Here is a 25,748-nt window from a genome sequence, read left to right as displayed (position 1 = left end):
TTTTTAGAAGCTCCACAGTTAATTCTAACTTGCAACAAAGAGAAGAATCACTGGCATAAAGTTATAACTCACAAAGAGAGCTTATAATATCTAAATCTGATTCATCCTTTATTACTGTTCTATGTCCAGAATGTGACTGAAAAGAACGGCGAATGCAGTGACCTCCGCAGGAAGGGAAGAATCCCAGGGTGGCAAGACTAAGTATCAACTCTGAACCTTTCAAGTCTAATTACTACAAATACCTTCCAATGCAGCAGGTCTCATGTTATCATCTGATTTCTGAAATAATTTCATTAGCAGTGGTGAAATGAAACCTGGGTCTCTGGGAATGAACCTGGTAGGCAACCCACCAAAGTTTTATTTGATTTGTAGAACCGGAGTCAAGTAACCCATGAGAGACTTTGACCTTGACTCCACTTTCAAAACTGGAGAAGATATAGAATTAATAGTCTTTTGAATAAATAAGAGGCCCAGGTCACCGGCCACTTGACATTGTCTAAACCTAGGCTATTCATGCTATTCTCATAGAGGCTTCTCTTTTAGACAGATATGCCCAAGAGTGTATTTCTCACAAAAAGGTACATTCTCTCAGAGAGAGATTTGCAACCAGATTTTAGAATTGGGTTTCCTCCCTATGAATCAATAGTGGATCATAATATTACTAACAATCTCATAAAGGCAAATGGGGGCAAGAGGTGTGAAAAAGTACAGGATACCATGAAAATGTATAAAGGGAATCTTCACTAGTTTATTTCAACTATTAGTAACGATATTGTGAGACTTTCCTTGAAGAAGTATTTCTTATAATTTATTTTAAAGATATGTCTACATAAATATTTGTTATAACTGAATGGCTAGATGGAATTAGGAGGAGTTAGATAGCCAAAGGTAGGAGGAATATAATCTGAGGCAAGAGAAATAACATGTTTGGTTCTTCACTGGAGAAAAAGCATGTAGCCTATTTGAAAAACTGAATACAGTGCATTGTGAGTGAAACGTAGTGAATAAGAGGTGAGGCGGAAGAGGTAAAAGCATGGGGTCAGATCATAACTATCAGGCCTGCTAATTCTGGTCTCTATTCTAACACCAACAAGAAGCCTCTGAGTGATTTTAACTAATAATAAATCTAAATTTTTGAAAAATCTTTCTGATCATAATTTGGAGAAAAGGACAGAGGAGGGCAAGATTGGGTTTGGCACATTCACTGGAGTAGCCCAGGTGCAGGCTAGCATTTCAGTACTCCGGTGTGGGACAGAACTGGTGAGAACATAGAACATGAGACCTGTTTAAGAGGAAGAAATAACAGAACTCCGACATTAACTGATGGGAAGGGGTAATGAAGGAAAAGAGGAAAATCAAAGATGGGCCTCAGGTTTGCCCTTGTGCATTTGAGAATCTCTTTTTTGAACTAGTATAACACAATAGTCTTGTGTTTATATCCTGTGGACAGATGACAGTCTGAGTGGTATCATAAATAACGGGTACGTCAGCTAAATATATTTACAATAATTTTCAACAGAGATTTATTTCTGAGCTTCTAAAGTCTTCATGTCAATCATTTTTTTAGTTCATAACAACAGACAATTGCTACATCATAATTTTAAGATGTCTAGATCTATAGCCATTTTCTCCACAAAAATCATTTCCAATTTCATCACTCAGGTACCAAGGTCCGTGGTTTCTTGCTCTTCAGAGCCTCCGACAGAACCAGCTGGAATGAGTACTGTCTCCAGGAGCAAACTCAACACTTACTTCCTCCAGCAGAGCCCTCTGTGACTTTAAGTAATCCTCCCTTTTCATTGGATTGATAAGAAATGGACACAGACTCAACTGCCATGTTACAAGATCAGGGAGTTGATGCTGGCGGACCAACTGTCTTTTTAGGAGCCAAACTGTCCTACCATTCAGCATCTGTATGCCCTGGGGCCAGACAGCTACCTCTGTGGGAATGGACACAATGCGAGATGTGACAATTACGACACAGATAAGTCTACAGAGTAGTCAATACCGTATACACAAAACAAATGACTTACCCTTGATTATCATCTGTATCCTGCAGTTTATTCTGCGATGCTATCAGAAGAGTTATAAAGAAACAATTGTATTTTAGACTTAGTTGAAAATTGTCTTCTATCTATGATACAAAGAGATGTTAAATTACTTCACTAAATTATGTCAAAGTTATATGAAATTTGTAATTATTTTAGTGGCTAGTTTATATAAATAGGTAAACAAAAGGAAAGTGTTAAGGAATGTTGAAAGATGTCGGGGAAATTTGATTCTTCTAATATTGAAAAATTGCTCTGAGACCAAATAATTATAAGGCAGGCAGATCTTGTCAATATCTCTTAAAAGTGGCTATTTAAGAAAAAACTACAAATATTACAGAAACTATTTTGAAATACTATGCTTTTGCTCTTACAAATTCTTAATAATACACTTTTAAATAGTTTGTTACTTGCATTACATGGTTATCTACATTTCAACAAACAAGAAAAAATGATAGCATGACCCCAAAAGGACTTGATGAAATAAAATCATTTTATTAAGTGATTTTAACTTTTAGTACTATCTGATAAACATCACAACCATATTAGTAAATAGGTCAAAAAAAAAAAAAGAACAGATCTCTTGTTTTAAAATATGTGCCCTGGAATATTTACATTCCAAAGTAACCAAAGAACCTCCTTCTCTCTTTCTAATTTAGGCTTTTAAGTTTATAAGCACACCAAGGTAAGTGATGACTTTTCCTCTTGCTTCAAATTGGATTGCAACTTGTTTCCTAGTCAAGGAAAAAATCTTAATTTCACTAAAGTGAGAAATGAGTATTGCCCACACTAACTCGAAGGATGTCGAGCAGTCCAAAATAAAGAACTTTGCTCCTTTAGTCAGAGATAATAAATCACGTACAGCTACTTAATTATTTTCAGCAACATGTTTTCCAGTAGAAACTTCAGTCATTTCATAGTCATCTCACAGCATGCTTTTTGCCAAAAACATTAAAAATCAATTAGTTTTCATTAAAAAGTGATCATAAGATAATTCTATTTTTAAAATAAAATTGTTTGTAGCTTAGTTGGTGCAAAATATCTAAAACTGAAGTATTTTTCAAGAAGTTATTACTGTTTTCTCAAATTTTTCTGTTCAAGTTTGAATACTTGATTAAGGTAATAAATACTTCTATTATATTTATGTTACTGTAATGATTTGGAAATTTATATTATTCCAATGAATATATATTTATAAAATCTTTAACCTAAAACTTAAGGTCATTTTCTTCACTGGGCATTCTTCTAGATTAAAATAATTTTTTTATTATATTAAACCCTGAGATTATGGTGTTTGTTTAACTATTACTGCAGTATAGCTAAAACTGTCCTGCCAAATATGTATCATAAACTCCCAGTTTCCTTGCGAGATCATTATGATTGTGCTAGACTGAGTGTCTCTCCTTCAAATTGGTATTTGGAAATCCTACCCTTCAGTGTGATGATTTCAGGTGCCCAAAGGGAGATAATTAGGGTTAGATGAAGTCATGAAGGTGAAGCCTTGTGAATGGGATTAATGCCCTTAAAAGAGTTTGAGAAAGGGGGCGCCTGGGTGGCTCAGTCGGTTAAGCATCCGACTTGGGCTTAGGTCATGATCTCAAGGTTTGTGAGTTCAAGCCTTGCGTTGGGCTCTATGCTGACAGCTCAGAGCCTGGATCCTGTTTCAGATTCTGTGTCTCCCTCTCTCTCTCTGCCCCTCTTCCACTTGTGCTCTCTCTCTCTCTCTCTCTCTCTCTCTCTCTCTCTCTCTCTCTCAAAAATAAATAAACATTAAAAAAATAAAACAAATAAAAGAGTTTGAGAGAGCTTGCTGCTCTCTACTCTCCACCATGTGAGTGGACACCAAGATGGCCACCTACACACCAGGCAGTGGGCTCTTGCCAAACAACAATTCTGCCTTGATCTTGGACTTCCCAGCTTCCAGAACTAGGAGAAATAAACCTTTGTTGCTTAAACACCCCCAGTCTATTATATTTTATTCTAACAGCCCAAGCAGACTAATATAGTAATTGAATAAATTGTACTGTGGGCTTCATTCATATCTGATTTAGATCAGATTTAGATGAGATTTTGGACTTTAGACTCTATAGTTGATGCTGAAACAAGTTAAGACTTTTGGAACTGTAGGGATGGAATGAATGTATTTTGAATGTGGAAAAAAAACCCATGAATTTGGGGGATGGGAGCAGGGACAGAATGTTGTGGGCTGAATGTTTATAATCCCCTTCTTTCAAATTCATATGCTGAAGCCCTAGTCCCCAATGTCATGATAGTAGGAGGTGGAGTCGTTAGGAGGAAATTAAGATATGATGAGATCATGAGGGCAGAATTCTCATAAATAGGATTCATGCCCTCATAAGAGTCCCAGGAAACTTTGTTCCTCTCTACTTTCTGCCATGGGGGGGTTACAAGAACAAAGCCATCTATAAACCAGGCAGCAGGTTCTCACCAAACAGTGAATCTGCTGATGTTTTGATCTTAGACTTCCCAGCCTCCAGAACTGTGAAAAATAAATGTTTGTCAAGCTACCCAGTCTATGGTATTGTTGTTATTACCACAAAAATGGACTAACACAATGACAGACTGACAGATTTCTTTGTGGGTCTCATTTTTGTGGGTCTCCATTAAAATTTAGAATCCATTACATTTGATGCATATTGGTACAACTTTTGACACACGACAATAATGAGTAATAAAAATGCAAGTTAAAAATTATTACTTTAGCATTATATACTTTATTTGTGCCCTGAATGACTAAGCAATGTATTTACAAACCTCAACTTCAGTCCTCACCTCAGGTCTAGTAATAAGAATGTCTCATAGCCCTGTCTTTTGCAAGTTAAGAGTTTTCAAATAAGAAAATAAATACCTGGGGCACCTGGGTGGCTCAGTTGGTTAAGCGTCCGACTTTGGCTCAGGTCATGATCTCATGGTTCATGGGTTTGAGCCCCACATCAGGATCTATGCTGACAGCTCAGAGCCTGGAGCCTGCTTTGGATTCTGTGTCTCCTCTCTCTGTGCCTCCCCCGCTCACACTCTGCCTTTCTCTGTCTCTCAAAAATAAATAAATGTAAAAAAAATTTTTTTAAAGAAAAAAGAAAAGAAATACTTGTATTTCAAGACCATCTCAAGCTTTCTTATTCTAAATGAATATTAACACAGACCAGGGAATGAAAGTCTATATATTTAGGAATGTTTCCTTTTGGAAATTATATTTAATTTTCAAATGCAAAGATATCTAGCCTGGCATAACATGAAATGAAACATATTTTGTATATAGTAGAAACAAAATATAAATATCTGTGTATAACTATACACGAATGAGACTAACTATACAGGAATGAGACTAAATTACAGTACAGTTTATTAAAGATTTCTGGTATGATTTATACTTAGGAAAACATCTCATTATTTTTGTTTCTATTAAAACATTTTATTTATTTTTTTTTTTTTAATTTTTTTTTTTCAACGTTTATTTATTTTTGGGACAGAGAGAGACAGAGCATGAACAGGGGAGGGGCAGAGAGAGAAGGAGACACAGAATCGGAAACAGGCTCCAGGCTCTGAGCCATCAGCCCAGAGCCCGACGCGGGGCTCGAACTCATGGACCGCAAGATCGTGACCTGGCTGAAGTCGGACGCTTAACCGACTGCGCCACCCAGGCGCCCCCTATTAAAACATTTTAGATATAAATAATAAAATATAATTCTCTTGAATAGTAAGAATACGGACTTTAATGATAAGCCAAATAACTGTACTTTTAGGACCATATGGTATAATATTAGATTGATCCACCATAATTAAAGTTGACATGTCTCTCCAAATAAAATAGACTAGAGAGCAGTCCTATAAGAAAGAAAGAAAGAAAGAAAGAAAGAAAGAAAGAAAGAAAGAAAGAGAAAAGGAGAAGATCAAAGTGAAATAATGTGGCCTAATACTCCACAGGATGAGCATGGTGTGTTTTAAAAGTTTCCCAGCAGGTGCTATTTAATTTGTTGAATTTCCCCCAAATCTGTCCTTTAAATTGCAGTCCTTGAAATTTGATATCAATATTATGTCAGATTTAATCAGATTGAAGAACTGCTGATTTGTGCATCATGTCTCAGCCAAGATTCAATCTGGACAGAGAAACCACATGGTGATCTGGACACAGAAAGTTTAATGTAGAGAATCATTAGCCATAGCAGAGCTTTGGAGTTAGTAATAAGTAAAGAGAACTTGAAAATAATATAGCGACAGCAGATATATAAGAAGCATGCATCATTGTCAGGCCTGAGATACAGTGCCCCAAGAAAAGACCCTGGGACTGAAATCAAGATCTTGAGATGGCCTAGCAGTGGCTCACAGAACTGCAGAAAAGTCATTGTGGTACTTGCACTGACAGAACCTGCTGGAAATCTGGGGGAGTCGTTCATGGGGAAGGGTCTCACTGGAGGCACTGGACCATCTGAACTGGTGCTGAGGGCAGCTCCTGGCCCCTGGGTACGTTGACTGGAGAAACCACACACACACTGCAGGATCATCAGGACTCTGTGCTGTGCACCACCTGCTGCAAGAGTCAATCCCTTGGAAGGAGAGAACACGTTTTTCTTGGGAATTTTTGTCCATGTTCATTGGTATTTCCCAATATCCAGAGTAAGTTACATAGGAGACCACAAACAAACCCAGAGAACGCACTCCCCTCAACCCTGTGCTGTAATGCAAGACTCAGCTCCCTGGTCTGTCTTCCTTCTTTTCACTTCCCAGTCTTCTGATGCTTGTTCATAAATAACATCTAGAGGGGTTTTTCTGTTTGTGTTTTTGTTTTTTTGTTTTTTGTTTTTTGTTTAAGCTATACTTAGCAGGAAGAATAGGCTCCATTTTCCTGGAGCCAAAAAGTCTATCTTTGCATTTAAAATTATTTTTCTTTTCATTAACCAGTGCTTTTCTGACCTTTAAATGAATGTATTGGCTCTGATTTGCACAAAAAAAATTCTCTTGTGGCACCTACATTCATTCTTTTCCCCCTTCCTTTTATTTTCTACTTTTCCTCCCTTCCCTTTGTTCACTTCTTCTCCACCTCCCATCCCTGACCCTTCCTTCCTCCCTCCTCTTTTCCTGCTACATTAGTTATTCAGAAACTATTACATTAAGAAGCAATTCAACCAGTTTTTTATGGCTATCTTTTCCAATGAGAAGACCTTCATGTTTATGTTGGTTTTGAAATATAAAAGTGGCAAAGGAGTTTTGTGGTTTCAAAACATAATTGGTTAAACAATTAAAGTTTTGGCAAAAAGCACCAAGGGGTTTTCACCATCAGAAATAATTTTTATTATTTATTTTAAGCAATTCAATGTAACTGGTAGCAAAATGGTACATAGACAATAAACAGAACCGATTCCCATAGGATTACAAGGACTATTACTGACTTTATGTTTTCTTTTGTGTGCAAGTTAAGTATTTTAAAAAGGCAACAGTTTGTTAAAAGGCTTTTATAAGCATCTTCTATTATTTAAATAACAGAAAGACTAATAAACTATCATTATTATAGCAAGCTGCTATGAATTGTGTCAACTATTAAATTTGGACTAATGTGCATAATCAAAAATAACCATTGTAAAATTTATGAAACAAAACTTTTAGTTTTATAGGAAATATAGTCATGTCCTAGCGTAAAGTCCTAGTCTTGACAATGGTCATAATGCAAAAATACTGAACTTGAGATCTTGTGGGGAAATAGAATATTCATAAAATCTTACATTTATTCCTAAAAATAACTGTAATGGAGTAATGAAATGGCAACTTAAAGAAGTATATGATTTTTGATTTTTTATGTGTAAATATAAAATAAGTTACTTAAATTCATTGTCATTCTCCATTACAGACATTAATCCAATTCTGCCTTTAGCCTGAATAATTTATAGGTGCATGTGTAAATTTGTCAAGTATATTTCACATGTGTCTACAACATACACGCACGCATATGCATACAATCTTCGTTTTAAGATACAATTCCAATTTTAAGAAGCTTGTTATAAATTCTCTATTTTCTTATCTGATTAAAGAAAATTAAAGATAGGCTCTCTCTGTTTTAGGAGAAATTCTTGGTGTTTTTGTTATGCTAAAATGAGAGTAATAGAAAATACTAAAAACCAATAACAAACAGGCATTTCTTCTTCTCTAAGCCAAATTATACAATGGCTATAATCTATCCTTTTTTCATGTTAGGTTTTACATTTTCATTTTCGTAGAATTATTCGGGGAATTTTAGGCTTTCTCTATGTTTTTTTTTTTAAGTTCCTCCACTGTCTTTCCAATTTATCTGTTTCTTTATGAAAAGAAGAAAATGTCTCTTTCTAGTCTTACACATCTTCTTTTCTGTGGAATTAAAAGTCAATGTCAAGGCCAGAAATTTTTAAAATACAAAATTAGAAGAAAAATACCTTTTGAAATGTACCCATCTCTCTCTCATGGGAATGCTGTAACACATTCCAACTACTTGGCAAACACTGCTCTTGTGCTTTTCAGTCTGTTTCTGAAGGGAGATAAAGCAGTAAGATAGCAGCACTGATGGCATCAAGGAGCGATTTACATTTAACTGATAATTGTCAAGTTCTTCATAATTTATACTAAACTTCAGTGGCGAAAACTACTTGTCGTTATGTGTGTTTTTCCTCACCGTGTGAAAACATAGTTCCTATAGATGATTTTTCAAAATTAAATCAAATTTTTTAAGATACCACTGTTTTGTGTATGAGATTTTGATACTAAAGGCATAAAGGAGGACTTTTAATGTTTGAAATGTCCTTGTATTCCATAAACAGCATCATTTTGCCTCTTTGAATTTAAAGGAGTTTTCTAAATAAGATATACTATATAGATTATGAAAATGTTAAAACTCCAGAGCCTAATGAAAACCATTACTGCATGTTTCAGTTAATGTTTCAACACTTGGCTTAAATTTAAATTTAACATATGGACTTTAAGTATTTTCTCTGTTAGCTATTCTTTTAGGAGAACAATAAATATTTGCTTTTTAATACACTTTTCTTGGCAAACAACGTGTGTCGGACATAAAGTTAGCAAAAAGTTCAGGTACTTGACATTTTTTGGTTTCTTCAGTGTAATAGAACATGCTATGAACATCTCAAATACTAAAATGAATATGATATCATCTGAAAGGCAACAAAAAAAGGTTAAAATGACTTAAAGATTTATATGCTAAAGCAAATTGTGAGTCTTACACAAAAGTCAGCCACACAAGTTTGTTGGTTAATCTCTGTGTAGAGAAGGCTAGACATTGATGATGAGCTCAATTTTATAAAACAGCAAGTTTAAAGGATATGACTATTTAACTTTTAAGAAGAGCAACAATCTTCTATGTCCATTGTGATGCACCAAATATACTTGGGTTTTTCGCTTACTTTCATAAAAACTTAATATTTTAAAAAATTGGCTTCATCCACTTTGGATTATTGTCAAACAAATAACCAATTTAAATTTTGTCTTTTAATTTAGGTTTTCGAAATCATTACATTGATGTCTTTCAAATATTAATAGGAGGAGTACCAAGAAGCAATACTTTAAATTTTAAAATAATCTATACTTCTAAGAGAATAGATTTCTTTTAATATGAGAGAATGGAATATATTCTGATCGAGTTTATTTCATGCCAGCAGCACTTATTTTCCCCTAAGATTTAGAGTTGGTTTAAGCAAGATTCTTGTAGGAAAAAAAAAAAAGGTCTCTTATTTTCTTTTTATCAAAGTTGAGTTTCCTCCCGAGAGTCTTGACCTGTGGTATTGCAGATGCTGTTTTTTCGACTGGGCTCACTGTTTGGAAGGTATGCCAGCGGATCTGGTCGGATTAAGTATCTAATAAAAGAAAACAAAGCAAATAACTGTAATAGTAAATAAAGGCAAAACTAATTCACACTTACAGTTTAGACTCCTGCTTCAAATGTATTCAGTTTTTAGGTGATCTAAACCGTGTCTAGATACAGCACTGGTAGCAGGACTCACTTTTTAATAGACCTAAAATATTTTGCAGGGCTTGTATTATTTCTATACCTAAGATTATGATGATAAATACTGATGAATCAAGAATTATTATTTTTTAGTTATAATCCATTTCACCATCTTCATCTTATCAAAATTTTATGTTTTCTTTTAGTATTTTATTGATTTATCATCCCTTTCTTTGGCTATTTTTCTAAGAAGCAGACCTAAATCTTAGCCATGATTCTTCTATTACTTAACTGCTCTTAGTATTACTTTTATAATTCATAAATAAATTTGATCTAAATAATTTCTTTAGTCCTTTATTTAAATACTTCAGGATTCTAAAAAAAGTCATGATTTAATACATGCTCTGAGGAATATTGTGCAGAGATAACCTTTTGATTATCTGGAAATTAATCTAAAATTTAGGTTATGCTATGGTGAGCACTTACACAAAATAAAAAATAATTCTTAATTTATTCAACTAGTAAACAGGAAAGTGTTCATCTGCCAAACTCATACATTTAAATAATGTTATAATTTGTTTTAAGAGAGATGTTTTACTTCAGATCTCAAATAACGAACTTCCATTTCTTGAGCACTTCTGGAATACTGCATTAGGAACTGGAACTACAAAAGGTCGCAAACCCCAACACCTGTCCTGCAGAAGATTCATTGAGTTTAATTTATAAAGCAGATAAACACAAGAAAAATAAATTCCAAACATCACAGAAAGAGAAAAAAGAAGCGACAGAGAGTATTAGGGAACACTATTCAGAAGGTTGAGTTGAACTTTGTCTCTAGGTTTGCTCCTGATCTCTTCCGAAAGTGAGCTTGATTTCAGGAGAATGGTTAAACCAGGAAATAGTGGAAGGTAAATTCAGGAAGAAGCGTAGAAAACAGCTAACAGAGGACTTTAAGTTTCAGGATAAAGTAGTTTCAAACTCTGTCCCAAAGGCAGTGGGAAGCCACTGAGAGTTTTCAGGGAGAGAAGGAAAGTAAATCCGGGCAATGCAGCACTCAAAGAAAGTCTTGTTTCAGATGCAAATGAAACTAGTAATTCATAGTTTTATAATAATTTGGGAGGTACAAAAAATGAACAGAAAACCTAATTTGAAGAGATTAGTCTAATAGAGGATTGTACGTTTCCTCTTAAAAACTGAAGAAAAATATTCAGAAAACATGTTCCTTAATGAATATGAGAAAAGGCAATTTAAAACACAATAGTCTATTTTCTCCAATCAAATAAAAGTTGAAATTAATGTCCTTGAATCTATTAACTGGATATTGTTCTCCATGCACACTGCTTTATAATTACTTTAAATATCACTAGCATTGTAGATTGATGAAGACAACTAATAGTGCACATTAAACTCTTTTTTTTTAATTTGGTAAATTGAACACATTACAAATTGTAAATTAAAGATATAAAACGTTGTTTTGATACATTTATATATTTTAATACGATTGCCATTGATGCCATATTCATCACATTACATCATTATAATGCATCATTATTAACTGTATTCATTATACTCTACATTAGATCTTTATGGCTTATTTATTTCTTGTTATAAGTTTGGATCCTTAAACACCATCAATCTCATCCCTCTACTTCCCCATCTCCTAGTAACAACCTGTTTTGGTATGGGTTTGACTTGTTTCTAGATTCCCCATATAAGTGATATCATGTAGTACTTGTCCTTCTCTCACATCTCGCTTTTATAATGTGCTCAAGGTCCATCTACGTGTTGCAAATGACAGGATATCCTCCTTCCTCATAGCTAAATAATACCCACATCTTTCTTATCCATTCACCCATTGATGGGCATTTGGGTTGTTTCTATATCTTGGCTGTTGTGAATGATGCTGCAATATACGTGGGTGTGCATATGTCTCATCAAAATCCAGTTTTCATTTCCTTTAGATAACATATCCCAAAGTGGAATTGCTGGATCATATGGTAAATCTATTTTTAATTTTTGAGGAATTTTCATATTGTTTTCCATAGTGGTTGGACTAGTTTAAATTCTTAACAACAGTGTATATAAGGGTTCCCTTTTTACAATATCCTCACCAGCACAGGTTGTCTCTTGTCTTCTTGATGATAGCCATTCCAACAGGTGTGAGGTGATATCTCATTGTGGTTTTATTTGCATTTCCCTGATGATTAGTGATGTTGAACGTCTTTCCATGGCATTGGCCATTTTTGTGTCCTCTTTGCAAAGTATTTAGTTTGGACTCATTTTTTAGTCTGATTGTTTGGGGTTCTTAAAATAAGTTTTAGCTATTTATATATATTGGATATTAACCCCTTATCTGAGTTACGATTTGCAAAAATTTTCTCCCATTCTGTAGGCTGTTTCATTTTGTTGATGTTTCTTTTGTTGTGCAGAAGCTTTTGAGTTTGATGTAGCCCAATTGTTGATTTTTACTTTCATTGTTTGTGCTTTTGGCATTATGACCAAAATATCATTGCCAAGACCAATATCAATGAGTTTCTTCCCTGTTTTCTTCTAGAAGTCTTATGATATCAGGTCTTATATTTAAGTCTTTAATCCATTTTGAGTGTTTTGTTTGTTTGTTTGTTTAGTGGTGAGACAGAAGTCTAATTTCATTGCTCTACATGTGCTTCTCCAGTGTCTCCCACATCATTTTTTTGAAGAGACTTTCCTTCCTCCATTGTATTCCTACCTTCTCTGTCAAATATTAGTTGACCATAAATACAGGGATTTAATTTTGGGCTCTCTATTATGTTCCATTGACCTATAGGTTTATTTTTGTGCCAGTACCATACCATTTATATTACTATGGCTTTGTAGTATAGTTTGAAATCAGGAAGTGTGATACTTCTGACTTTGTTCTTTTTTTCTCAGGATTGTTTTGGCTATTCAGGATCCTTTGTGGTTCCACATGAATTCTGGGATTGTTTCTTCTAATTCTGTGAAGAATACCTTTGATATTTTGATAGAGATTTTGTAGGGTCTGTATATGGCTTTGGGTAGTGTGACCATTTTACCAACATTTATCTTTTCAATCCATGAACACAAGAGGTCTTTACATATCTTTGTATCTTCTTTGAGCTCTTTCAGCAAAGTTCTGTAGTTTTTTTTTAAGTTTATTTAATTATTTTGAGGGGGGAGAGGGGCAGAAAGAGAGGGGGGGAGAGAGAGAGGGAGAGAGAGAGAGAGAGAGAGAGAGAGAGAGAGAGAGAGAGAGAGAATCCCAAGCAGGCTCCACACTGTCAGCATGGAGCCCAACGTGGGGCTCCGACCCATGAACTGTGAGATCATGACCTGAACCAAAATCAAGAGATGGACACTTAACTGACTGAGCCACCCAGGTGCCCCAAATTTTTGTAGTTTTTTTTTTACTTTATTAAAACACTGAGTTTATTTCACATATACATTTTTCTCTCCCTATCATTCCCATTTGTCTGACCACTACTACTACTATGTCCTATCATAACATTCCATACATAAAAACCAAGCAAAGGGTAGAGTGCCATCTTTAAAAACTAAACGGGCGGGGCGCCTGGGTGGCGCAGTCGGTTAAGCATCCGACTTCAGCCAGGTCACGATCTCGCGGTCCGTGAGTTCGAGCCCCGCGTCAGGCTCTGGGCTGATGGCTCGGAGCCTGGAGCCTGCTTCCGATTCTGTGTCTCCCTCTCTCTCTGCCCCTCCCCCGTTCATGCTCTGTCTCTCTCTGTCCCAAAATAAATAAACATTGAAAAAAAAAAATTTTAAAAAAATAAAAAAAAAAAAAACTAAACGGGCACTTTGGACAACACATTCTTGGCAACGGAACCTGGACAGTGTTCATCAGACATTCTCACTCTGCATTATAAAAAGGATAGTCAGATATCAACTGGTACAGAAGTGAAATAAGATGGAAAGTTTTAACACACTGTTTAAACTACTTTCATAAAGAGTCTTCCTCCACTGCTAGATTTCTTGAATAGCCTCTTGGCCAGTCATCGGGAAGCAATTCTTCACATAATTGATGAACTTGGCTTCCACTTTGGGAAGAGAACCACCTTTTTCTATATTTGCTTGCATTTTTGCTTTAATGTCTTCTACAGAACTAGGTTCTTTTGGTGTTTGGGGAGTCTTTTCCTGTTTTTTGAAAGATTCTTGACCTTTTGATCTTGGTGTTGATGGTTTTGAGTCTTTTCCATTCTGGTTTGATTTTTGTGCACTTTTGGCTGCAGTATCTCCTATAGATTTCTTTACTGGAGACTTTTCTTCAGATTTGTCATCATCAAAATCATCATCATCCTCGTCATCATCTTTATCGGCAGCAGATTTCATTTTTTTCCGTGGAACCTTGCTACCACTTCCAAGGGGCAGAACGCTTTCCAGATATACTAAGGACCTTCACATCCTCTTCCTCTTCATCTTCTGACTCTGCATCTTCCTCCACAGTTATTGAGTGCTGTCCACTAATATGCACAGGCCCTGAACCACATTTCAACTGTGAGACCACAGGTAGTGTTATTTCAAAGTCCCCAAGGGAAACCATTGGCTCTTCACACATTTTCAAAGTTGCCAGTGTGATTTTAATTGGACTGCCTTCGTAATGCAATGCCTCTGCTTCAACAATGTGCAATTCACCCTTTGCACAAGTCCCTAAACTGACCGATCTTAAAGATAACTTGTGTTCATTTTCATCATTATCCACCTTAGAGTGATAATCTTTATCAGCCTTTAGTTCAGAACCAAAAAGTTCTGGGGCCCCAGAGGGCTCATGTCCATGTCCATCGAATCTTCAATGTGGTGGTGACATGCACTTAGGTGAGAGAGAAGATGGGCAGAGAGAAATGACTATTGTTCCACAGAACAGCCACGTAAGATGAATCACACCAGGGACAAAGTTTTGTAGTTTTTATGTACAGATCTTTCACTCCTTTTGTAAATTTATTCCTAAGTATTTTATTGTTTTTGATGCTACTGTGAATAGGATAGTTGTATTTCTTTTTTTGATGCTGCATCATTAGTTTAAAGAAATGCCACTGATTTCTGTAAGTTGATTTTATAATGTCTCACATTACTTAAATCATTAATTCCAACAGGTTTTTGATCAATTCTTTGGAATTTTCTTTATATAAAAGATCATATCTTCAGCAAATGGTGACAATTTTATTTCTTCCTCCTGATTTGGACGTCTTTTATTTCTTTTTCTTACCTAAATACTCTAGGTAAGACTTCCAATACTATATTGAATAGAAATATTAAGAGTGGGCAACCTTGGCAACCTGATATCAGAGAAAACTTTTTCAGTTTTTCTTATTTATATGTTAACAATGAGTTTATTGTATATGGCTTTATTATATTGAGATACATTCCTTATATACCCAATCTATTAAGGGTTATTATCATGAAAGGGTGTTATATTTTGTCAAGTTCCTTTTCTGCATCTATTGAGATGATTATGTGATATTTATCTTTCATTTTATTAATATGATGAATTACGTTTATTGATTTGCATATATTGAACCATCTTGGCATCCTGAGGATAAATCCCGCTAGGTCATGGTGCATAATCTTTACAATATGTTCTTGAATTTGGTTTACATCTATATTCATCAGGGATATTCATCTATAGTTTTCCTTTCAAACCCTTATCTGGTTTTGGTATCCAGGTAACACAGCTTCATAGAATAAGTTTGGAAGTGTTCCCTCTCCCTTGATATTTGGAAGAGTTTGAGGAGGATTAGTATTAATTCTTCATTAAGTATTCTGTGGAATTCACCATTAAAGCCATCTGCCTGTGGAGTTTTCTGTATTACAATTTTTTTTTTATTGACTCAATCTCTTAAGTCATTATTGGTCTGTTCAGATTTTCTATTTCTTCTTCATTCAGTCATTCAGTCTTGGTAGGTTGTATGTTTCTAGAAATGTATCTATTTTATACATAACTATTCAGGTTATGTAATTTGGGGGCATATAATTGTTCATAGTGGTCTCTCGGTATTTCTGTAGTATTGGTTGTAGTGTCCTCTTTCATTTATAATTTTATTTGTCTTCTCTTTCTTAGTTGGTCTACTTAAAAGTGTGTCAATTTTATCTTTAAAAAATAAAGTTTAGTTTCATTAATACTTTCTATTATTTTCCTAGTCTCCATTTCATTTATTTTTCTATCTGACTTAATTTCTCTCCATCTGCTACATCTGGGCATAATTTCTTCTTCTTTTTCTAGTTCCTTGAGGTGTAGAGTTAGGTTGCTTATTTGAGATCTTTCTAATTCTTAATTAAGATCTTTGTAAGTTCTTTTTTTTTTAAATGTTTATTTATTTTTGAGACAGAGAGACAGAGCATGAATGGGGGAGGGTCAGAGAGAGAGGGAGACACAGAATCCGAAACAGGCTTCAGGCTCTGAGCTGTCAGCACAGAGCCCGATGCGGGGCTCGAACTCACAAACCACGAGATCATGACCTGAGCCGAAGTCGAATGCTTAACCGACTGAGCCACCCAGGCGCCCCTGTAAGTTCTTAATATATGCATTTACTGCTATAAACTTTCCTCTTAGAACTGCTTTTGCTGCACAAATCTTGATATTTTGTAGTTTCATTTTCATTTATTTCAAGAACATTAAGCTGCTTAATACCAATCACTTAGTTACTTATTGTTCTTTGAGCCAAATGAAAGTTGCCCCTTTATTTAAATTAAACGTTTGAAAGCATTTTTTTAGAGAAACAAAAAGTATAATTCATTATCCCCTGAATTCATTGAAATAGCTGCAAAAGTTGCTTTCCCTTATTATTATCGCTACTAAACCTATGAATCTAATAAAATACATTTCTTAAACATGTTTTTATTTAATACTTGTCACAGTAGGCATTTTTTCATGGCATTTATCATTGCTCCAGTTATAGTAAAACAATTATTTTAAGGGCCACAAATACAGATCATTGAAAAAAAAGGTGTCTTCCCTATAGCAGTCAAACTGATGTTTTAGCTTAAATAAATAAAAAATAATAGTATCAATAAGGCAGAAAATGTCATGTTTATTTTACCTGTAAAATACATATTGTAACATACATATTTTATTTCTAAGTTTTAATTTGGGGAGAATTATTTTAAATTATAAATGTATGTTCAATGAAAGGACATGTTTATAGACTCAAAAGATGAACAAAATCTCCCATTCATTCAAAAGTAGTCGTGGGAAATAATTATATTAAGTTCAAAAACCTATAATTTATTATGAAATATGAATAAGGTAAGCATAACTTCTTAAAAACACTATATCATCAACATAATTACAACTAATTTGAAAAAAAGGCATAAAAAGATTGGGACTACAATTAGCAGATGAAAAATTAATAAAAATTAATAAAACAATAAAAATTGACAATTAATAAAAATATGGGCTTAAAGGAAGAAACACATATATAAATATGGACACAAGAAAAACAGAGCAGTTTTGTTTTATTATAGTAATATACCAGGTAAAGTCTCCAGAATGTGCAGTTAAAAGCAAATGCATCATAAGTAAGATATTTTCATGCCACTTAAAGTCCTCCATAAATTCAGTATCACCACTGCACATAATTTTTGACAGCTGCTTTAAGAACTCTAACAGGTGAAATTGTCGTTCATCTCATTCCCCAAAGCTCCTATATTCTAACCAGTATCATCAAATGACAAAATAAAGCATTATACTAATTAGTTGTATATGAGGTGCATTATAAGCTGTTTTCACACTGATTTGGGATCAAAGTTATTCCTGCTGATGTATTTTCCTAAGAAGTTTTTGAAACACACTTATGTATCTACCCTAAAATCATTATCTTTTTAGCTTTGCTCATCTGGAAGATGAAAAATAAATATTTTCTACATAGAACTAGCTTCCTTTCAAAGCTCCAGTACTCTATTTCTTTACGCTTTCTAGACATTTCCATGTAGGACACTGAATGATGTATCTAAACTCTAGCTTGTCATCTATCTCTCTTGTTTTTTGGATGTTCATATCAGCTTTATTCATAATAGAAAACTAATCATTTCCTTTTTCTCCACAGCCAACAATGCCCCCTTTCCTTCCTAGAAAATTGCTTCCCTTTTCTGACTTGCTTCAGTGAACGAGCATTCATTTATTTATTTTGCAATCAAATAGAATTGCCATGTTATACTCCTTTTCCAAGTCCCGTATCAATGAACAAGTCTTAGTCTTTGCCTCCATAAATGTATCTATGTAGAAACCTGCCTTTACAATCCATTATCCTAATGCTTCCAGAGATTCTTATCTCCTTCGCACCTGCCTAACTACAATTTAACTGGTTTCCTTATTTTCATGTCTATTTCAACCTTAAGCCATCCTGCCAATAAATTCTACTGCTGCTTGCAATGCTCTTAAAAAAAAAAAAAGTACCCTTTCCATCTCAAAAGAAATCTCTCACAAAACATATAAAGGTAGGCTTCTAAATCTTGGCACATTACTAGCTTTAGTTCTAAACCACTTGCAAGGATCCATTTCATGCTCTGCTTCACAGAATGTTCTCAGTCCTCTTAGTCTCTGACTTTATTAATGATTTTCCTGATTATAGATACAAACACATCCTGTGGACCTAACACCCGCTGAGACTTTTGGATCTTTGGTATTTGTATTAAGTCAGTTATCAAACCTGGAGTTAGCTACCTTACTTAGCTCAGCAGCTCTTGATCCAGCTCAGCCTCAGGACCTTGGACCTCAAGGGCAGATGCACTTTAGGAATTTCTCCCCTAGGCTGACACCATGAACTGTCAAAATGCCTTTCTAAAATCTTGCTACTTTCTTGTTCATATGTTAAGCACTGTTCCTTGCCTATAAGGTTTAAACTGAGTTTAAACTCCGTATTTTTCATCTAAAGTCCTTCCAGAGTCAGGTTTAATGTATGTTTCCAATATTAGGTTTAATTAACAACAGAGATGCTAATAATACAAAGCTTTTTTACTCTGGTCAAACTGGACTCTGTAGGGTTGCCAAATGAAGCATATTATGCAATCCCCATGTAGTGCATTTTCTCTATCCATTTCCCTGTTCTGGAATGTCCTGTGCTTTCCAACTACACAAATCTTATCTACCTTTCAAAGTCTAGTTCAAGTCCTTATATCCTCTGTAATCACTGTAATTCACAGTAAGTTTTCCTCTTTGAAATGAGAAAAACACTGTCACACTCAGTGGATGCTTAATTCATTAGTAACAAAGCCATAGTATATATTGCTATTAAATTTTTTATGTTTAAATTGCAGTTTTGTTAATTAGAATGTAAGCACTTTGAAGTCAGGAAAAACATCTAATCTCTATTGCACTTTTAAGGAAACACTAATGCAATTGTACACGAATACAGAGTTTTTAATTAATCAAGTTACTACCATAGGCCTTTTCTTAATAAGTCTTTTGATTATATTACTCAGAGCTTTTGGAAACTCTAAGACATTGAGGAGATAGTGTGGGGTATATCAAGTTTCCCTCTAAGCTGTTCTCTTACTATTCCACATATTTTCTCTTATTTCTCCAAATATATAGGAGCTCACAGAATACAGAATTCTTCTGCTCTTTCCTTATTTTATGCCTCTACATTCTACAATGTTTTTTTTATGGTATAGAAAATACATAATACATAGAATACATAGAAATACATGAAATACATTTGTTTATTGAACACAAAAATTAGGCTTGGAGTTTCTAAAGCATTTATGACACAAGAAATAAGGGACTATAATGGTGAAAACAAAAATATAAAAATAAATAAATTAACTGGTTTTCTAAAAATAAATGCCTTATGTGAGATATGAGATCGACTTACACAACATCATTCAGCTCTAGCCTGGTATCTGGAGACGGGTTAATCAGGATGTAGGAGAGGGTACTTTGATGATCATTCATTTCATCTAGAAGATAAATAAATGCCAAGTTTGTTATACTACTTACAGAAAATTACAGGAATTACAGTAGAGCATCTAATCTTCAAACCATATAGCTGTCAACGAGAGCTTGCTATAGTTCTGCCCACAGCATGATTGTGTACATAACTTTGACTATTTTCAAATTACTGTCATTGGAAATATCTGACAGGTACTCATTTTTTGTTCCAACAGATGATAGAAATAAAGTATCTAATTCTGTTCAGAACAACTACAGTTATATTCTACCCTCTTTCAGCTATTACACTGAAAGTCTTTCTATTAAAGAAATAGTTAGACAAAATGTTTATTAGTTTATTATGTCTTATTCATTATAAAAACTAATTGTGGTTATAGGTAGCCATCCCAGATATGAACATTCATATGGGTAATTCTGTGAAAAATCATCTGATGACATTCTGTTTAGAAAACACAACAGAGGGGTGCCTGGGTGGCTCATTCAGTTAATGTCCATCCAACACTTGATTTTGGCTCAGGTTATGATCTCATGGTTCTTGAGACAGCGCACCATGTCAGGGGCTCTGCGATGACAATGCAGAGCCTGCTTGGGATTTTCTCTCTCCCTCTCTCTCTGCCCCTCTCCCCGCTCTCACGTTATCTCTAAGTAAACAAATGAACATTAAAAAAAAGAAAACACAATAGAAATGTATCTAAAAAGGTTGAAGGCTCTAAATATGTTTGACTTTGTTATAAGATATACCTGATATGTTTTTGCAAAATATAAAGATTCTCGTAAAATTAACTAAGTTTCAAGGAAAGTGTACTGCTAAATTATTTGTTTTTCTTCTAAAACAATATGTATTTTTAAAATAAAAGGCTATGTTCTTTCATTTTTTTTCAATTCACTCTGAAGACATTGTCAGCCATCAAGTTTGGAGAGCTAACTTGCATTATATTGGGCGCTTAAAAATAAAACAGCTTTGAGATCTCAATTTCTTAGCTGCCAAAGCTATGATAAGATGTAAATGTAAAGCCATGTGGACACATACTTCAGTAAACATCAATCCTCCCAAAGGTAGTATTTTTAGGCTGTGAGGATACTGCTCAAAATCCTTCTCTAGAGCCACAGTATCTTTCTAGCCACTTCAGTTGCAGATAAGCTTGGTTCCTGAACAAAAGTACTGAGTTTTGCATTTTGATCCAAACTCTAAGAATGTATTTCATACCAATGGAGATATATCAGTATTCAAATGCGTCAAGTAAAGGTCTTTTTTAGGCCAGCATATTTGGCTCTAATAATTTCCTGCACTGGAAAATATGTATCATTTTTTAAAAAATAATGTCTATCACTGTATTCCTCTAACTAGAAGCCTATCACTCTCATGAGCAAAATTTAATAATATTTTCAGTTATGATAGTTCAAGTTGATATGCAGATGTGCCCTACTTTTAAAGTCTATAAATGAACATCTTTATCTTACAAGGACAATAAACTGCAACGTAATCGAACTCACCATAAGTTTGCTAATAAAACCATTATAATAATAAAATCATAACATTTATATTTAAAAAAGAACATGTTTGGTTGCATGTCTCTGGAGTGGACACAAGTAATTGTATCCTGGCATAGGGATAGGATTGTCAGGCCAAATAGAGACTGCTTGGTGAAATCTGAATTTCAGATAAAAACTAGTAATTTTTTGACACACATGTGTCCCAAATATTGTTTGTGATATACTTATGCTAAAACATTTATTTGTTACCTGAAATTCAAATTTAACTGGGAACCCTGTATTTTTTATTTGCCAAACCTGTCAATTATACCTACAGGTAGATGGCTAACTCAACCAGTTGGAGCTCGGAAATCCAATGAATATATGATGTTGAGCTTATTTCAAATTAGGTATAATTCCAATTCAAAACATCTTGTACTGGTAGGAGATGACAGAGATCCTTTTTCTATATAAAAAGCAATTTTGATTTATCTATGCTTTTTGAGAAACTTTCCTTTTGTCTGAATTTCCCCAGGTGCTATACAAAGGAACACACTGATAGTACATTCTGGAGACTGAAACATGATGCTCTACAATGTAACCAGCCTACCAGAAAATCTCCATCTTATTTGGTTATGTCTAACTCAATTTCTTATGTAAAACAGTGACATTATTTAAATTTCTCATATAAACAATGAATATTATTGAACAATGGCATTAGAGGAAAAACAATTTTAAAAATAACTTCTCAGTCCATGTTAATCCCCAACCTCTCTCTTTGACTATTAAAATAATGTTGTACTCATTTAACACCTGGAATGAAGTCAAGATATATTGGTGACTTGGTTTGCCTGTTATAAGTGAAAAAACTGTGTAGATAGCTGAGAACTTTATGGCAATAGATACAACTATTGTGTTGATTTTTTTCTGCTCAAGTAGTCTTATTTATCATTTTGAAGATTTTCATTTTTCCATGCACTCCAGAAATCAAAGGAAATGTTTTGCTAATGTGCTCAATTCCATAATCCCATATGAATTATATCAAGACATGCATGGGTAACACAATCAGAGCTCATCATTCCTGGTTTCTTTCCTCATCCACCCCTTGCTGACTTCTCCTCAGTGTTAGGTTGAGTTCAAAGCCACTCTCTCTTTCTCTTTCATGTCTGCCTTGCTGTAGAGTTAATTCTGGTCTGCTTTTTCTCTGTCACGCTGCTTTTTTGGGAAGTCCTGCAGTTCATTCTTTCCTTTGTGACTCTGTGGTTAAGAATTAGGAAGCAAGGTTTTAAAAGCCTGTTGTGGCCACATATCAAAACCACATTCAATGGTCTAGTTTTTCAGCTGCAAGTCTGGAATTATTGTCTCTATTGGTCATTCCTTATATTTATTCTTTTGTTATTTCTGAATTCTGATGGGGAAACTGGTAGGTCTCTTAGATCTTTAAGATCCTATTATAATCATCCTCTTTGGTAGTGGCAAAGTCACAGTGGATTAAATAAGGCTCTTTACAAAAACTACAACAAATTTAGTGAATTAATAAATTTGCTTTTTAAAATGTTTCATGAACCAGAATCAATATTCCATGTCCTATCAGAAAAATATCTGCTAAGAAAATCTGTTGTGAGAACATTCAGTGTGTTCCTGATAACTAATATCTGACCCTGAGAAAATAAAAATCACTCTACATTTGCATCGTTTTATTGAAATTATTTCATCATTGATATAATTATCATAAATGAAAAATTTTCTTACGAAAATTTAAAATAAATGTACTAGTATATTGAAAAATTTAAAAGATATTTTAAAATTTCCAGTATATATTGAAAAATTTAAAAGATATTTTAAAATTTCCAGTAGTATTTACCAAGAAACTTAATTTGCTGTATTAATTAGCATATGCAATTATTCAATCACAATCCTCATATAGCAAATATTCTGCTTAGAGTGTTTCAAGTAAATAGATCACATTAGAAAGGAAATGGATTTATACTCCTGTTGTTCTTACAAAATACTTCTTGTTAAAGTATTTTAAGAATACTTTTAAATAAGGAGAACAAAATTTGATCAGAAAGAAATTGAAATCCTACATAATTTGTGTAGGTTTCATTAAATATTTCCAAAAGCATATCCATTATGTGTTATGTAATTAAAGAGACATTTTATTATTTATTTATTTTATTATTTTTTTAATGTTTATTTTTGAGAGAGAGAGAGACAGAGCGAAAGGCGGGGGGAGGGGGGGTGGAAGGGCTGAGAGAGAAGGAGACACAGAATCTGAAGCAGGTTCCAGGTTCTCAGCTGTCAGCATAGAGCCCAATGCGGGCTGGAACACCCCAACTGCAAGATCATGACCTGAGCCAAATTCAGACACTTAACAGACTGAGCCACCCAGCCTCCCCTAAAGAGACATTTTAAATCAAGAGACTCAGTTAAGAACAGAGATTCTAAAACCAGAGTGCCTCTGTTGAAATCCAGCTTTCTCGGAACACCTGGGTGGCTCAGTCTGTTGAGCGTCTGACTTGGGCTGAAGGTCATGATCTCATAGCTCATGAGTTCAAGCCCTATGTTGGGCTCTGTGCTGAAAGCTCTGAGCCTGGAGCCTGCTTCAGATTCTGGGTCTCTCTCTCTCTTGCTCCTCCCCTGCTTGTGTGCTCTGTCTCTCAAAATAAATAAAAATTAAAAAGAGAAAGAAAGAAATCCAGTTTTCTCAACTACTTATGCTAAGGCCTCCTTAGGCAAATTACTTAATTTCTTCTAATCTTTTGTGCTCGATTTCCTCACCTGTAAAAGGGAGGCGAACAATAGTGTTATCTCATAGGTTAATGTTAGAATTAAATTATAAATGAATAACTAATATAATGTAAAATTAATATATTAATATAAATGTTTAGTTCTTAGAATCAGTGTCTGATTTATATTAAGTGCTACATAAAGGTTTCCTATTATTATTGTGCAGGCAAAATCATTTCATAACCTATAAACAATAACTGTATAGATATTGCAGTATGAAGGTGTTAGCATACAAAGACAGGGGGGAGAAAAGTGTCCAAAGAGAACAGCAATGGGAAAGACTGAGATGGTTGAGTTTAAACTGCAGAAAACAGGCCCTGGATTGAAGTGAGCAAGAAGGAGATTAACTGGGGTCAATGTTGAAAAGTCAAGCTAGGACCAGATCCCGTAGGGCTTTGTAGATGTTCATCAGAAGCTCGAATTTTATTCTAAAAGCAATGGGAAACCAAGAAGGGCTATTAGGGTGGAAGATTTAGTGGTATGATCTAATTTCCTATTGACTATATTATGTTCCTTGGCTGCTTTGTGGGAAATGGACGTTAGGGCCTCAAGTCTGGTCTCAAGAAGAGTAGATAGACAGTGCAGAAGCCCAGGTGAAAGATGATGGTATCCTGGGAGCAATGGAAATGAAGGAAATTTGAAAGAAGGGAGGAAAAGATAGCTAGTGAGCCTGAAAGAGTGGGGACAGCGAGCCTGAAAAAGTGGGGATAGAGTAGGGGTAGGAAACATGGGAGCCATAAGGGAGGGAAGGAGAGATTGAGATGGTCTTAGATGGGAGAGCTACAACAGCATATATGGATGCTGATGAAAAAAGCAAAGACAAAGAAATTGATGTATCAGAGTGAGGGTATGTTTTTCTTCAGTCACTGCAAGAAACCTCGTGAGGAAAATACTCTCAGTTGCACAGTGCTTATTTCTTCTACATAGTCCAATAATCCAAATAATCAGTAGTAGCATAACCCAGTGATGATTTCATTTTTCCTACCTCTAAACTTCTAAACATATCATGTGTTATTCAACTACAAAACTGGCGAGTTTTATAATGCTGACTTAATTTGCTCATCTTTTTTTGTTTAATACCCAGTTATGCTTATGAGTACAACTCTTTTGTCAAATTTACTGAACTTACCAGTCTAAGGGGAAAAAAAGGTTAGAGATAAGGATAAAAGAATCTTTCTGTTTAATTACCTCTATTTTAAGCAATTTTCATTACCTTCCAATAATTTAGAACTATTTTATGATACATAAGATAAAAATCAGGACTTTTGTAACCTCCCTTCATATAAACCACTAAGAAATGAAGATTAGATGAAACAATTAGTAAAACAAGCAGCATGATATAAAGCCAAGTTTCAGAAATTGTTCAGTTCCAACTCTGCCATGAGCCACTCCATCACTTACTAGCTTCAGACACAAAACTAATTACTTTAGGCTCAATTTTCCTTTTAAAATACAGTATGCAATGTTTCCTAACCTTTTAAAATCTATTATCTTTTATAAATATTAAAAGACCAAAACACAAAACCCTATTTTATCATTATTTTTGAAATTGATAGAGTATTCAAAAACAAAAATAATGGAAGTAAAAGTGAAT

General features: G+C 34.5%; 1 protein-coding gene and 1 pseudogene across 9 annotated transcripts in view; both read right to left on the bottom strand.

Annotated features, from left to right (window-relative positions):
• Window positions 1-7,334: 7,334 nt before the first annotated feature.
• The window catches only part of KCNT2 (potassium sodium-activated channel subfamily T member 2), a 364,447-nt gene continuing 346,033 nt past the window's right edge, over window positions 7,335-25,748 (bottom strand). For 6 of the 9 annotated variants that reach the window (XM_047840789.1, XM_047840788.1, XM_047840783.1 and 3 more), the window contains 2 exons: window positions 19,815-19,899; window positions 7,335-9,901 (listed from right to left, as the gene is read on the bottom strand). In XM_047840789.1, coding sequence (XP_047696745.1) covers window positions 9,790-9,901; window positions 19,815-19,899 — 197 coding nt within the window. In that variant the 3' untranslated portion in view covers window positions 7,335-9,789. The remainder of the gene's footprint in view (window positions 9,902-19,814; window positions 19,900-25,748) is intronic. The other 3 variants (XR_007148220.1, XR_007148221.1, XR_007148222.1) reach the window with 1 other exon arrangement.
• On the bottom strand, window positions 13,891-17,998 carry LOC125155601 (nucleophosmin-like; annotated as a pseudogene).

The sequence above is a fragment of the Prionailurus viverrinus genome, chromosome F1 (genome assembly GCF_022837055.1).
Source record: "Prionailurus viverrinus isolate Anna chromosome F1, UM_Priviv_1.0, whole genome shotgun sequence".
NCBI classification, from domain to species: Eukaryota; Metazoa; Chordata; class Mammalia; order Carnivora; family Felidae; genus Prionailurus; species Prionailurus viverrinus.
The sequence above is the reverse complement of the archived record's forward strand: the minus strand, read 5'-3'. Positions and strand labels throughout refer to the sequence as shown.